The 14,232-nt window shown below is 42.9% G+C and overlaps 1 protein-coding gene across 6 annotated transcripts in view; it reads right to left on the reverse strand.

Annotated features, from left to right (window-relative positions):
• Positions 1 to 601: 601 nt before the first annotated feature.
• The window catches only part of LOC124015681 (signal-induced proliferation-associated 1-like protein 2), a 108,466-nt gene continuing 94,835 nt past the window's right edge, over positions 602 to 14,232 (reverse strand). The window contains exons 15-22 of one of the 6 annotated variants that reach the window (XM_046331079.1): positions 13,931 to 14,042; positions 12,705 to 12,945; positions 10,812 to 10,943; positions 8,469 to 8,495; positions 5,996 to 6,058; positions 3,895 to 4,015; positions 2,759 to 2,840; positions 602 to 2,039 (exon numbers count right to left, since the gene is read on the reverse strand). In XM_046331079.1, coding sequence (XP_046187035.1) covers positions 1,890 to 2,039; positions 2,759 to 2,840; positions 3,895 to 4,015; positions 5,996 to 6,058; positions 8,469 to 8,495; positions 10,812 to 10,943; positions 12,705 to 12,945; positions 13,931 to 14,042 — 928 coding nt within the window. In that variant the 3' untranslated portion in view covers positions 602 to 1,889. The remainder of the gene's footprint in view (positions 2,040 to 2,758; positions 2,841 to 3,894; positions 4,016 to 5,995; positions 6,059 to 8,468; positions 8,496 to 10,811; positions 10,944 to 12,704; positions 12,946 to 13,930; positions 14,043 to 14,232) is intronic. The other 5 variants (XM_046331075.1, XM_046331073.1, XM_046331077.1 and 2 more) reach the window with 5 other exon arrangements.

The following is a 14,232-nucleotide window of genomic DNA, read 5'->3' on the forward strand; positions in this document are numbered from 1 at the left end:
ACAGCTATTTGCACTGAGCAAAATAAGAGCTGATAGCCCTACTCCTCAGAGACCTCTGAGCCAAATACTTTACAGTACCATCATTTTGGGGCAAATCTATATTTTTTATTCTTTTAACATGGCTCCAGGATCCAGATCTGAAAATTCTATTGCGAAAGTATTATAATGATATTTCTTCTAAGCCATGAATAATTCAAGGTTTATCTAGATGATGCTTGTGGACACTGCCGGCCCATCTGGGTCTAACAAGATTTGATGATAGTGTACTACACTCCAGAATACCCATTTCCAGCCAGCCAGGCATCACTTTTTGCTAGATCCTTTGGAGAGAGGAGCTGTTTTGAATAATGGCCTGACCTATAAAAAAGGAAGGCACTATGCGGATTCCCAATTGTGCCGAAGATATGATCCCTGTACAAGTGTTACCCATAATTCAATACTCTAAACGACTGCATGCCACTTATCAAACAGTGTCTAGCACTGATTATAGTCAGGGGCATACTATAGGATGTCTGTTTAAGACACAATTTGTCTGCAAAACAACACGGAACATTACAAAAAAAATACCGTAATACTCACAAACGTTGTCGCTGGAATTAAATGTCACTGTTGAGTCCATTTGGTTTTTTCCAACATCCTACATTTATTAAAAAAGCAAACATTTTGTCCCATCTTTAACAAAACATCTTACAAAGAAAGAAAGGCTTACAAAACAACAGGCTGTATTCTAGCAGCATCCAAACGTTGGGCTTCCCAGAAATAACCCTTTATAAGTATATAGTATTTATATCTCATCTCTTGCCAACTATACAGACATTGCCAATAAGGAGCCATTAATTGTTTTAGTGCAGAAAGGATCAAAATACTCAATATTAAAATAAACAATTTGGAGGGTAAATTTAAATAAGAGTGTTAAATTACAAGACACTTTCTCTAAAGTACTGTACAAAGAACATCAAACACACTTTGGCATTGAAAATACATAATTCGTACACTTGGTGGTACCTTATGTACCTGCAAGTGTTCAGGATCAACTGCATAAGAATACTTTTCTCTGTGGCAAAAAGAAAAAGGTCATAAAATCATGGTAGACATCATTAGTGAGAGTGGTGGACAAGGTGTGGGGTTGGAAAAGGATGAGGGACTACAACAACAGAAAAGACTACAGTATCCATACACCACTGGTTAAAGTCAGGCACGTTTTTGTTCCTGCAAAATAAACACTTCCAAGTAATCCAATACAACCGCAATTTCGACAACACCACAATCAGTGCTAACCATTAATAACAGTTTTGTGACTATCACCATATTTATTGCTAGGACAATTTCATTTTTTTGTTCAAAAGTGGAGTATTTACAAAACTTATACAAGAACCTTGTAACACCTTAGTTATTTCCTGGTTATTACGTAATGCATTAAAAGTCAAGGTAAAGTTGAGTAAATGTATTTGGGTGAACTTCTTTTCATTGTTGTTTACTGAGGGAACCGATAAGTTTACACTTGCCTTATTCGACAAAAGAATATAGATTTCACATAAGTTACATTCATTTGTTTTTTTAAATTCACAATGTTCCTTCCTATAACCAAATATCAAAAAAACATGAGATCTGAAGCATTCTTCCCTTCCTCCCCTTTATTTTAACCTTCTATAAATGTATCTCTTTACCCTCCCCCTCCCCTTGGTATATTTACACTAATTCATGTTGTTGTTTTGATTACAAAACAATGCTACTAGCATTAGCACGCTAACTCGCAACTTCTCCCACTCATGCGATGGCTATTCACTTTGAATCACTGTAGACATCGTCCCTCTTGACACGCCACTGGCTCAGGTAATGTGGAGTTAACGGCCATGTTGCAGTGTGTCAGTGTTTTTTTTTTTTGTTGCTCAGGGCTTCTTGTTGTCGACCGAGTTTAGGAACCATTCGCTGAACTTCCTGAGCTGGCCGGCTGCCGTTTGGCTCTCCTCGTGCAGACGCATGTTGTCCTGACGCAAGTGCTGGACCTGCTCCTGCAACATGGCCTTGTCCTCTTGCTCCTGTGGAGAGGGAACACACACACACACACACACACACACACACACACACACACACACACACACACACACACACACACACACACACACACACACACACACACACACACACACACACACACACACACACACACACACACACACACACACACACACACAGGTTATTACGCAACCTGGCATGATGACATTGGCTATACATATGATCATCATTTGGCACAGTAGACAAGATTTGGCTTCATTGTGACATAATTGTCTGGTTGTACACTGGTTTTCTGAATGAGAATACAAAATATAACCAGATTACAAGCAACTGGTCTCTGTTGTAGCCAGGTAAAGATGCATATTATATGACGACGTCACCACATCATGGGAAAGCAATCATATTTTTGCTGTTTATCTGGTCAGATAAAGACCTATTTTTCTGGTTGCTGAAAAAACGGACAAAACGTCCTTTTTACAATCAATATTCCACCTGACTATGACAACTGGTTTTCGCTGGGGTTGTATGATTTACAACATACACCAACAGAGAAGCATACATTTTAAAACAACAGCTAATTGTACAGACCATTTTAGTGTATCATCGTAGTATACTGATTCACGTGTTTACTTTCATCCAAAGGGATGTGCAGCTATCAGCTAAATGACCATGTTATTATTGTTATACATGCTAAGCGATTCACTGGACACATTGCTGATGTGCTGCGGGGAGTTGACTATACCTTTCGCAGGTCGAACTGAAGCTGTCTGAGGATCTCTTCCAGTTGGATGACTTTGCCAGTGAGCAGAGCAGGAGAACCATCCCTATATAGAGATAGAGAGACAGGCTTCTTCATGTTTTGCGAGTCTATAGAGCAGTCTATAGAATTTGACCTCTTCGTTATGTCTGTCTTTATTGGTATATGCTTTTATACAGCATCAATTACACCACTCTTTGAAGTGGAGTATAACTACTGACAAAAAAATGGTATTGTTTACTAGCTAACTTCAGGTGTGACCAGGTCACTGACTTAAAACATATTTAAGTGAATAGTGTTGTAGGTCCACACTCAAGGTCATTTATGTGAAGTGAAGGTCATTTATGAAAATGTTTACATTTTTACAATTAAGCACCTTACTGTGATTGTTTTCAATTAAAATAGTCAAAAATAAACAAAAATAGCTTCTTAGCAAAGAGCCATTTTTCCAAGAAGGACTGCTAGGAGTGTCTGGGAGGGGTCTGAGTGAGGAGGAGAACATTGAAAACTAGCTGATATTGGCAGAGAGGTCTGGAACTCTTTCTTATTGGTCTATTAGCTCGTTTGTGTTGACACCAGGCAGGCCAAAACTCCATCCCACCAAAACAGGCAGAAATTTTAGGCAGTCTTTCAAAAAGCTCTTACACTAGAAAGGAATTATCATATTTTTCACAATTTCACAGTATTACTCCAACCACAATGTGATTTTTTTTAACACACACACACACACACACACACACACACACACACACACACACACACACACACACACACACACACACACACACACACACACACACACACACACACACACACACACACACACACACACACACACACACACACACACACACACACACACACACACACACACACGAGAGAAGGAAAAATCACATTTTTGACTACACTGGGCCTGTAATCGGAATATTTTGATCATAAAAGCGATTGATTCCTTTAGAGGAGGATGAACAATATTTCGGCATTCATGCTATTGTCAGTGCATTCAGTCAGTAAGTGGTGTTAAACATGCGCATATGTAAGACCTTCAATAACTAAATCCCTTCTCTACTAAGTCAAGCTCCTTTAACTGCCTGCCCCACCCAAAGGCGCAGTACACCTACCCTGCCTCCAGAGCGGCAGCCTCCGACGCAGCCACCCTCCGACTCAGCTCACGGGACAGCTCCATGGCCTGCTGGGCCTGCTCCACGTCCAACATGGAGCAGAGTGAACCCTGGTCCGCTGCTAAAGAAAACACACACACAATACTATTAAAGCCGCAATAGGTAACTTATTTTGGGGGGTAGATCTGTTCTATGTGCTCTATTTCTATGCATCCCTTTCTTACGTTTCGTTTTTTGCGACTTTTAGTTAGTTTTGCACACCAGCTTCAAATGGCTGAAAATACAGTCAACAAAAACATAAATGCAGCATTCAACAATTTCAAATATTTGACTGAGTTACATTTCATATAAGGAAATCATTAGATTTTTTATTATTATTATTATTATTATTAGGTCCTAATCTATAGATTTCACAGACACAAAAAAAAGGCAGAGGCGTGGATCAGAAAACCAGTCAATATCTGGTGTGACCACCATTTGCCTCATGCAGTACGACACATCTCCTTCGCATAGAGTTAATCTGGCTGTTGATTGTGGCCTGTGGAATGTTGTGCCATCCCCTTCAATGGTTGCGTGAAGTTGCTGGATATTGCCGGGAACTGGAACACGTGGTCGTACACGTCGATCCCGAGCATCCCATACATGTCTGGTGAGTATGCAAGCCATGAAAGAACTGGGACATTTTCAGCTTCCAGGAATTGTGTACAGATGGTGGAGGATGAATGGCACGACAATGGGCCTCAGGATCTCGTAACAGTATCTCAGTGCATTCAATTGGCCATTGATAAAATGCTTTTGTGTTGGTTGTCCGTAGCTTATGCCTGCCCATACCATAACCCCACTGCCACCATGGGGCACTCTGTTCACAACGTTGATATCAGCAAACCGCTTGCCCACATGGTCTGCGATTTTGAAGCTGGTTGGACGTATTACCAAGTTCTCTAAGACGACGTTGGAGGCGGCTTATGGTAGAGAAATTAACATTCTATTCTCTGACAACAGCTCTGGTATACATTCCTGAAGTTAGCCTGCCAATTGCATGGTCCCTCAAAACTTGAGACATCTGTGGCATTGTGTTGTGTAATTTTAGAGTGCCATTTTATTGACACCATCATAAGGTGTACCTGTGTAATGATCATGCTGTTTAATCAGCTTCTTGATATGCCACACCTATCAGGTGGATTTATTATCTTGGCAAATGAGAAATGCTCACTAACATGGATGTAAACACATCTTTGCACAAAATTTGAGAGAAATAAACTTTTTGTCCATGTGGAACATTTATTTCAGCTCATGAAACATGGGACCAAGACTTTACATTTTTGTTTAGTGTACAATGTTTTTGGTTGTGGAATATACATTTCACAGCAGTTTAGATGGTACAATGATTCTCTACACTACACTGCTTGATTTGTCACAAACTGAAATTTGTCAAATTATTAGAATTTTAGCAACCAGGAAATGGCGGAGAGATTTCTGCATAGCGTAGCTTTAAATACCATGACACACATCTCAACTTCAATAATGTTCTTAACTGCTGGGAAATGCCAGATTAGAAGAGGAGAGCAGTTTAATCAGGCGTGTTAGTGTAAGGCTGGAACAAAAGTTAGCAGGAGAAAATATCACAACAGAAGAAGTGGTTGAGGTAACACTAGGCAGAGGCACAAGGCAGAGGCACAAGGCAGAGGCACAAGGCAGAGGCACAAGGCAGAGGCACAAGGCAGAGGCACAAGGCAGAGGCACAAGGCAGAGGCACTAGGCAGAGGCACTAGGCAGAGGCACTAGGCAGAGGCACAAGGCAGAAGCACTGGGCAGAGGCACTGGGCAGAGGCACTAGGCAGCTAGAAGGTGGTGATAGATGTACAGTGGTAGTAGTAGCTGCTGTAGTGTTACAGAAATGCTCGTAAAAACCCTCATTTGATTTGGTTTCAACATTAAATAAAATTGTAGCAGTTGTGGAGGTCCCATAGCAGTAATAGCAAAAGCACCAACGGCAGTAAAGGTGAAAGAAGCTTTAATGCCAGTAACTAACTAGTGGTAGTAAAAGACAAGGAATTCCAGTGAAGAATAGAGTGCCTCGCGGAGCAAAATGTCATGTCACCTAGTGAGTCTTTTGGACAGTCTTTATCACACAGACGACTGGTATCCTTGTCGAGCTCCAAACCTGAAAACAGGAGACAGCACATCCCTCAGATACAGTTCAGTTACCCACACTGTGTACAGTCAACTTTCAGTGCAAATTAACCTACAGTAGCGCTTAAATGCTCCAAAAGCAATGTTCTAAGGAAAGGCACATTCTGGTGCAGCCCTTTTAAGCAGTCCAATCTTGCAACCATGAAGGTGGAGAGCGTGACTAATAGGGAGTGATGTAGAGTAGAATGGATCCTGTGGAGGTGCTATGGTTAGCTCCCATCCCTAAGCCTTTGCCAGAGTCTATCCTAAAAGCAACAATTATGGAGCTACTTTCTAATTTTTGCTATTTTTTGCATATTCTTTTATACTGAACATTATCAGATCTTCAACAAAACCTAATATTAGATAAAGGTTTAAGATCTGATAACATTCAGTATCAACAATATGCAAAAATAGAGAAAATAAGTAAGGGGGGAAAATACTTTTTCACAGCACTGTATTTACCACCTGGATCCACTCTCTCGGGGGGGGGGGGGGGGGGGGGGGGGGGGGGGGGTGAAGAGGGCACGAGCAGGCTGCGGGTTAAATATGAGAGCAAACTGGATTTCACACAGTTAAGGCCCCACTCACAGTATAATACACAGTGCCTTCGGACTGTATTCAGACCCCTTGACCGTTTCCACATTTTGTTACGTTTCAGTCTTTTAAAATGGATTTTGAAAAATGTACAAAAACTCAGCAATCTACACACAATACCCCACAATGACAAAGTGAAAACAGGTTTAGACATTTTTTACAAATGTATACAAAATAAAAAAACAGAAATACCTTATTTGCATAAGTATTTAGACTCTTTGCTATGAGACTCGAAATTGAGCTCATTTGCATCCCGTTTCCATTGATCATCCTTGAGATGTTTCTATAACTTGATTGGAAAATTCCATTGATTGGACATGATTTGGAAAGGCACACACCTGTCTATATAAGGTCCCACAGTTGACAGTGCATGGCAGAGAAAAAAAACAAGCCATGAGGTCGAAATAATTATCTGTAGAGCTCCAAGACAGGATTGTTTCGAGGCACAGATCACGGGGAAGGATCCAAAAAACATTTCTGCAGCATTGAAGAACACAGTGGCCTCCATCATTCTTAAATTGGAAGAAGTTTGGAATCACCAAGACTATCCTTAGAGCTGGGCGCCCAGTCAAACTGAGCAATCGGGGGAAAAGGGCCTGGGTCTGACAAAGCTCTTCTGTGGAGATTGGAGAACCTTCCAGAAGGACAACCATCTCTGCAGTACTCCACCAATCAGGCCTTTACAGTAGAGTGGCCAGACGGAAGCCACTCCTCAGTTAAAGGCACATGATACCCCGAGTTTGCCAAAAGGCACCTAATGGACTCTCGGACCATGAGAAACAAGATTCTCTGGTCTGATGAAACCAAGATTGACCTCTTTGGCCTGAATGCCAAGCGTCACCTCTGGAAGAAACCTGGCACCATCCCTACGGTGAAGCATGGTGGTGGCTGCATCATGCTGTGGTGGTGTTTTTCAGCATCACTGACTGGGAGACTAGTTGGGATCGAGGGAAAGATGAACGGAGCAAAGTACAGAGAGAGCCTTGATGAAAACCTGCTCCAGAGCACTCAGGACCTCAGACTGGGGCGAAGGTTCACCTTTCAACAGGACAATGACCCTATGCACACAGCCAAGACAACACCGGAGTGGTTCCAGGACAAGTCTCTGCATGTCCTTGAGTGGCCCAGCCAGAGCCCGGACTTGAACCCGTTCGAATATCTCTGGAGAGACCTGAAAATAGCTGTGCAGCAACGCTCCCTATCCAACCTGACAGAGCTTGAGAGGATCTGCAGAGAAGAATGATAGAACCTCCCCAAATACAGATGTGACAAGATTGTAGCATTTTATCAAAGAAAACTCAAGGCTGTAACTGCTGCCAAAGGTGGTTCAACAATATACTGAGTAATGGGTCTGAATACTTATGTAAATGTGATTTAATTGTTTTTATTCATTATTTTAATAAATTTGCAAAAATGTCCAAACCTGCTTTTGCGTTGTCATTATGTGGTATTGTGTGTAGATTGATGAGGGGAAAAAAACTGTTTAATTAATGTTTATGCTGTAACCTAACAAAATGTGTAAAAAGTCAAGGGGTCTGAATATTTTCCGAAGGCATTATAAGCCAGTGATTCTCAACTCCAGCTGTAAAGACCCACATGACTGCACATTTTTGTTCTAGCCCACAAAAACTAACACACTCGATTCAACTAGTCAACAACTCAAACAGCCCGTGGCTAAGTTGAATCAAGTGCATTAGCACTGGGCTAGAACAATAAAGCGCAGTCAGATGGGTTGTCGAGTGGAGAAACACTAGAAGCCAGTACCCTTCCTTAGTCACTGGCATGGCACAGCACACTATTGTTACCTTCCAGATAGAGAGCATAGGACAATTCTGGATAGGGAAGAAGACAAGAAAAAACAGACTAAGCTTGTGAAAAGTCAGAATAGCCTAGCAGATGTCCGAGTGGGCATCACATATCAATTTAGAAAGCCGGGGAAAATGAGGTTGAGGAAAGTGAGGTTAAGTTTCTTGCGAAAGGGCAGCACCAACCATCCCCCACCTGCATCAGTCTTCTCAATATGTGGATGGCGTTGAGAGGTGACGCGGATTTGGAATGTGGTATTTGATGACAGAAAGGAGGGAGAAGGGGAAAGGGATGGGAGCTGTTCTCGCTAAGATTATTCTCGCTAAGGAGGGAGAAGAGGGGAGAGAGAAAAAGGGGAGAGAGAGGGGTAAAGAGCGAGAGGGAAGAGAGATGAAAGTGGTTCTCACTAAAGATAAGTGTCTCACTGAAGTTGCTTCTGAGAGCCAAGCGAGAGACTGAAGCTTTGAAAACCGCCCATAATTACACGTCCCTCTTTCTTCCTTTTAACAATCACTCCGTTCTAATTGAGTCTCAACATTGGCTGAACATTGACCGAAGTAAATCACAGGTGAAGTGATTGTCATAGTGGAAAACAAAGAACACAAAAGAGGAAAAGGGGGAAAGTAAAAGAGGGAGATCTAGAACAGAGCCAGGTATTCCTTTTCCTTAAAAAGACTAGCCTATAGTGAGTTGGAAACAACTAAAACACCCCATGACATTCTCTCTGTAATGTTCAATATGGAAGACAAACAGTCTAAGTTAAATCTTGAGGTTAAGTTTATCATTGATAAATATGAATCACAACTGAAGAATGAGACGCACAAGGAGAGAGGAATGTCTGTGTTGTGTCTGCTCTGCTGCACTCTTGACTGTGAACCATTTGTCCTGTTCTAGCATGCGTAGGTCTACGGTAACATAAATAATGCTCGCTTGTTGCTACTAATGCTCACCCTGCCCTTTTCCCCCAGCATGCTAATGAGGGCTAGCATGCTAGAGTCTCTGCGCGCTTAGCAACACTGCCTTGAGAGCACACAGCGGGCGACACGAAACAAAACAAGCCAATTAAAACGACACGGCATAATAACGCCAGGGTCAACACTACCACGACTCTCCAAGACAATGAGTTCCCCCTCTTTTCTCTGGTGTTGACTTCTACACAAATCGAAGGCTGCTGTGCAGCCCGATGCTAATCCATGTCCCCGGCCCCGCCCCTCGTTGCTCAGGGTGAAAAAAACGTGGTCAACGGGTCCAAACTATCCAGTCTATAAACATCTGTTGGTCATGAAGGAAGCAGGAGCCATTTGCAGGAAAAAACAACATTGTGAGTACATCACCCTGTAATTCCAGATGACCAGAAACACAGTTGGACGAGGTAGCGAGGCTATAATTGCCAGAGAAAGTGTGCAAGCAAGAGGTGCAATTACGGCGCGAATTGGCAAAATGGTTCCTTGCTGTGCGCTCCATTGTCATACAATGCTTCGTTTCTCAAGTCCCCAAATACTCTCTCTCTCCTTCCACTTCCTGCTAATTAGCACCTCGAGGTAGACACAGACAATGGGAGAGACTGTGGATTTTGACTGGGTCAAGATTATATTGGGGGTCAATTTGAATTCACATCAAGTCGCTTCAGCAAATGAATTTGGCAGACTTGAATTGGATGACGGACATTGAAATCCCATCTGAACATTAAGAGAAAAGGAAAAACAACTTTTATAATGGTCTTTTCGCACTTTGAATTTCACGCCAAATTAGATACCTAAATTGACCAGAGTGGATTTGGACACCGAATAAAGGCCAGGAATTGTTGGCAGCAGCTAATGGGGATCCATAATAAATAAAAAATACTGAGTGAACAAAAGGGTAACAGTTCAAGCGCTGAAAGCCTGATGAGAACTGGGGACAAAAGATTTGACAGCCTTTGACAGTATGTCACCTGACAGGAAGAACCTTGGTAGCACCAAATGTTAAATCAGGTACCACTTACACCTAGCTAACATTTCTGCATTCCCAGAACATTTCTGCTAGGTAGGGAGATAACGTTTATGGTCGGTCAGGGGATAACATTTGTTGGTCCAGCTTTTAAGTGCTTTAAGAAAGTCTGTCTAAAGGGATATTTTCCTTTTGACATCGTCCAAACGTATCAATTCCGAACAAATGTGAAGATTCCCCTTCTGATGTTCTCACATCACAACCAAATGGGTACCTGACAAAAAAAAATCCATACTGTTCTAGGCCATGTTAATTGTTAGCTGGGTAAGCTTTTGGGAGCATCAAAAGGTCAAACAGTGAATAAGTACTCAGTTTTGTTTAATGATGATGATGAATCTAGACGTTGTCCTTACCTTCAAAAGCTCTTGCGGCATCAACAAGATGGGACCAGTCCAGGCCAGACACTGCTTCCGGGAGAGGCATCAGACCGCCATCAGCCATTTTGCAGCGGTCGGCCAGGGAGCTGTCAGAGAACCACAGCTCATCTGTAGAGATGAGACATTCGGGTTTAGATAAGTGACTGACAAGCTCACCGATTTGGTTCTCTCTCCCTCTCTCTCTTTCCCCCTCTCCCTTCTGTCTACCGATAATTAGACATCAGTGCTCATCCATTCTCCACTTGGAACACCTGCTCCTATAATAAGCCCAAACTGCCTGCAGATTTCCAAAGTCATTTCAGGGTTTTAGGTTTCAAAGTCAGTAAAAACACAAGTAGAGTTTAAATAAGATAATACTCTTAACGAATGAAAGACAGGCACTTTCCTCCAAAGCATAAGACAAACATCACAGAGTTATCCATACGACTTGTATCACCTTTTTTAGAGACATCTGGAATTCCCCTTGAAGCAAATACAACTCAGCCTGTTCAATTTGCACCAAATTGACTGTGCGAGACAAACCCCCACCCAAAATGTAAAAAAAAAGCTAAACAATTACACTCTCAAGGTGCACTTCTGCTTGGAAAACTGCCAAGAACATGGTTACTTTTTTAAAACCCAATGTCAGTCTGTTGAAAACTGATCAGAGGACGGAGACGAAGGGGGAGCTTCCCCCCGTCAGACAGACAATTCACCTGCATCTAGGGGACACCCCCAGGGGTCAGCTTTGGCGAACATACTCACACAAACCTTGGCATACAAATGTGTGCATAAAAACACACATACGCACCTTAATCTCGCACACAGCTGGAGATTCATGATGCACCCCCCCCCCCCCATAGAGTTAAGGCGATCTGAATAAGACACAGCAATCACATATCCACACACACACAACCTACACCCTCCAAGGTGTGTGCTTGTGTGTGTGTGGGGGTATTCAGCCCCTGTGTGTCATTGTGAAATACCACAAGTGGTTAGAATGTGACAGACAGTGGGTTAATATAGGGTTAATATCTTGCATACTCAGCAAGATATTCAGCACATACCGGGATGTTTTTCCCAGTGGAAAATATCCAATATCTTGCCGTGTTTCTTATAAACAGAGTAAACTTTTTAAAATAGGTTTGCACAAGACAGATGGGAAATTGAAAGTGGCATAAGCTGTAGCTATTACAATGGGTCTAGTTCAGCTTCAAGTTCAGCTTCAGACTGGCAAGGGCGTTTGCATTTAATTGACCACAATGAGCTCGCAGCTAGATATTTTTTATTTCTATGGCCTTAATTTGAAAATCAAAATGGCTGCCCTGCCACTTTGTTTACTATAAAGCTGAGGAATGAGTCTGGAGAAATATAAAAGTGGCTGTAAATATCACAGAGTAGGCCTTTAAGTGCTTTTCAGGAGTAGGTGAATGCAGCTGTCCACTGTCCATTTAATGTGTTTGTCCATTTGCCCTGTTTGCGTTCCATCTTTGGCAGATACATGATTTCGTAACATGTGTTCCATTCCTAAATGAATGTCTGAATCAATGAAATGTACTCCAGGGTTTCCCTAATATATAATAAAATGTAGGGCAAATGTGGTACTTTTACACCGACTATACAGTTTGGACATATTTCGATTTTCAGGTAAAAGGGGCCATGGCGGTATTAGCGGTATTAGCTGAATATGGTGAGTTCGAGCCGGGCTGGAAGAATATATATACATCCTGTAGCTCTCTAGGAGAAAGGTTGGCCATCCCTATTACCTCTCAACCACATATATAGATTAAAGTATACATTATCTGTTCTATTAGATTCTGTTTTCACAACTGACAAGACCTAGCTAGCGAGAGACTACGCCACCCCTACCCTAAATGGGCAGACACTCACTCTTGTGTAGCGGCGCCCCATGGCTGTGGCCGAGGTTCACGCGAGGTGGCAGGGTGCTGTGGTGGGGCTCAGTGGGGGTGCTGAACAGGATATCGTTGGGCAGGGCCTGGTCCAGGAGAGAGCTCCGAGAGCTGACCAGGGACAGGTTTTTCCTGTAGCTGCTGCACAGGCTCTCGTCCGACAGGGTCCGGTACAGGGACCTCCGTGGGGACATGGGCAGGCCGCCAGGACCAGTCAGACTCTGCGGGAAGGGATGGAGAAAATGAGGGAGGGAAAAGGGTGACCGAAAATGCTGAGACATTTTACATCTTGGAGGGCTGCACCACGGAAGGGGTGATTCAAGCTCCAACTGGTTGTGCTAAACTAGGAAAAAAACTGCCTGAATCTTCCACAAAATTGGCAAAACAGTAACTTCGGTCTACCACAGTGCCAAAAATGAGAGCCGATAATTTCCCCTCAATTTTATAACGCTAGCTTCCCTGCGCATAGTAGTTGGTATCAATGCAGGGCATCAGATAATAATGAAAGACTTGCATCTTCCACTTATTACAGGAGGGTATGTCAAGACTATTGACTATTAATTTGCTGGCAGCCATTTTCCTGTGATGTATTTTTCAATCAGTGAACAAAGAGGACTGAAGAGCAGCTTGCTTGCTCCCAGATCAAATCCATTTGTATCAACCCCTTCCCATTCTACCTCCACCCTTGTTTCCTGGCCACATTGTCTTCTTCTAATTCCCCAAGAGCCTTTACATCAAGTGGTGTATTTTTTCTGACGCTAGGCCGGTGGTATTGAACGGTAGATGTCTAAATTAACCTTTCGACAGGCGGAGGGAAGCTCTGCTAGAAAAAGGGTAGCCCAAGTCTGGCACCTTATAATCCCCCTTGGTTTTAATTTCAGTTCATTTGAAAACGGCGGCGGCCTTGATTTTTAATATCACAAGCAATCTGAATGGATTATGTCAAGCGGAGGAAGGAGCCGACTGAAGGAGGGAAGGAAATTGAAGCAAGACACTCATTGTCAGGGGAGGAAATGGCTAACACTACACTAGATAATGCTGTCAGCTCTATTTATTAAATTTCTATCTGCGACATTCAAACATTTCCTTTAACTGAACACAGCCCAGAAAGCATACGAATGAACCACAGAGTCAGAGTGAACCAAGTAGAGTGAACTAGTGAACCAAGTAGAGTGTGGAGAAAAACTAGCGGGAGCAGGGGCTCACCTTGCCACGCCCCCCCTCCCCAGGGGGACTGTCGGGCAGCATCATCTTCAGGAAGGCCTCTCTGGTCAGGCTGGGCTGGACCTGGCTGTCTGCACCCAGCATGGCCCGCAGCCTGCTCCCCAGGGGAGGATGGGGGATGCAATGGAGAGCGGGAGGGAGGGGAAGACAAAGAGGCGGAAGAGAGAAAAGAGATCGAGATAGGGATGAGTGAAAAGGGGTTAAAATGAAGAACGATGGTAAGGTAGAGAATGTAACGAGACAGTGAGGGTAGAGAGAAAGTGGGGTGGAGAAAGGAGGGAAGA

Source organism: Oncorhynchus gorbuscha, linkage group LG26 (assembly GCF_021184085.1).
Source record: "Oncorhynchus gorbuscha isolate QuinsamMale2020 ecotype Even-year linkage group LG26, OgorEven_v1.0, whole genome shotgun sequence".
Lineage (NCBI taxonomy): Eukaryota > Metazoa > Chordata > Actinopteri > Salmoniformes > Salmonidae > Oncorhynchus > Oncorhynchus gorbuscha.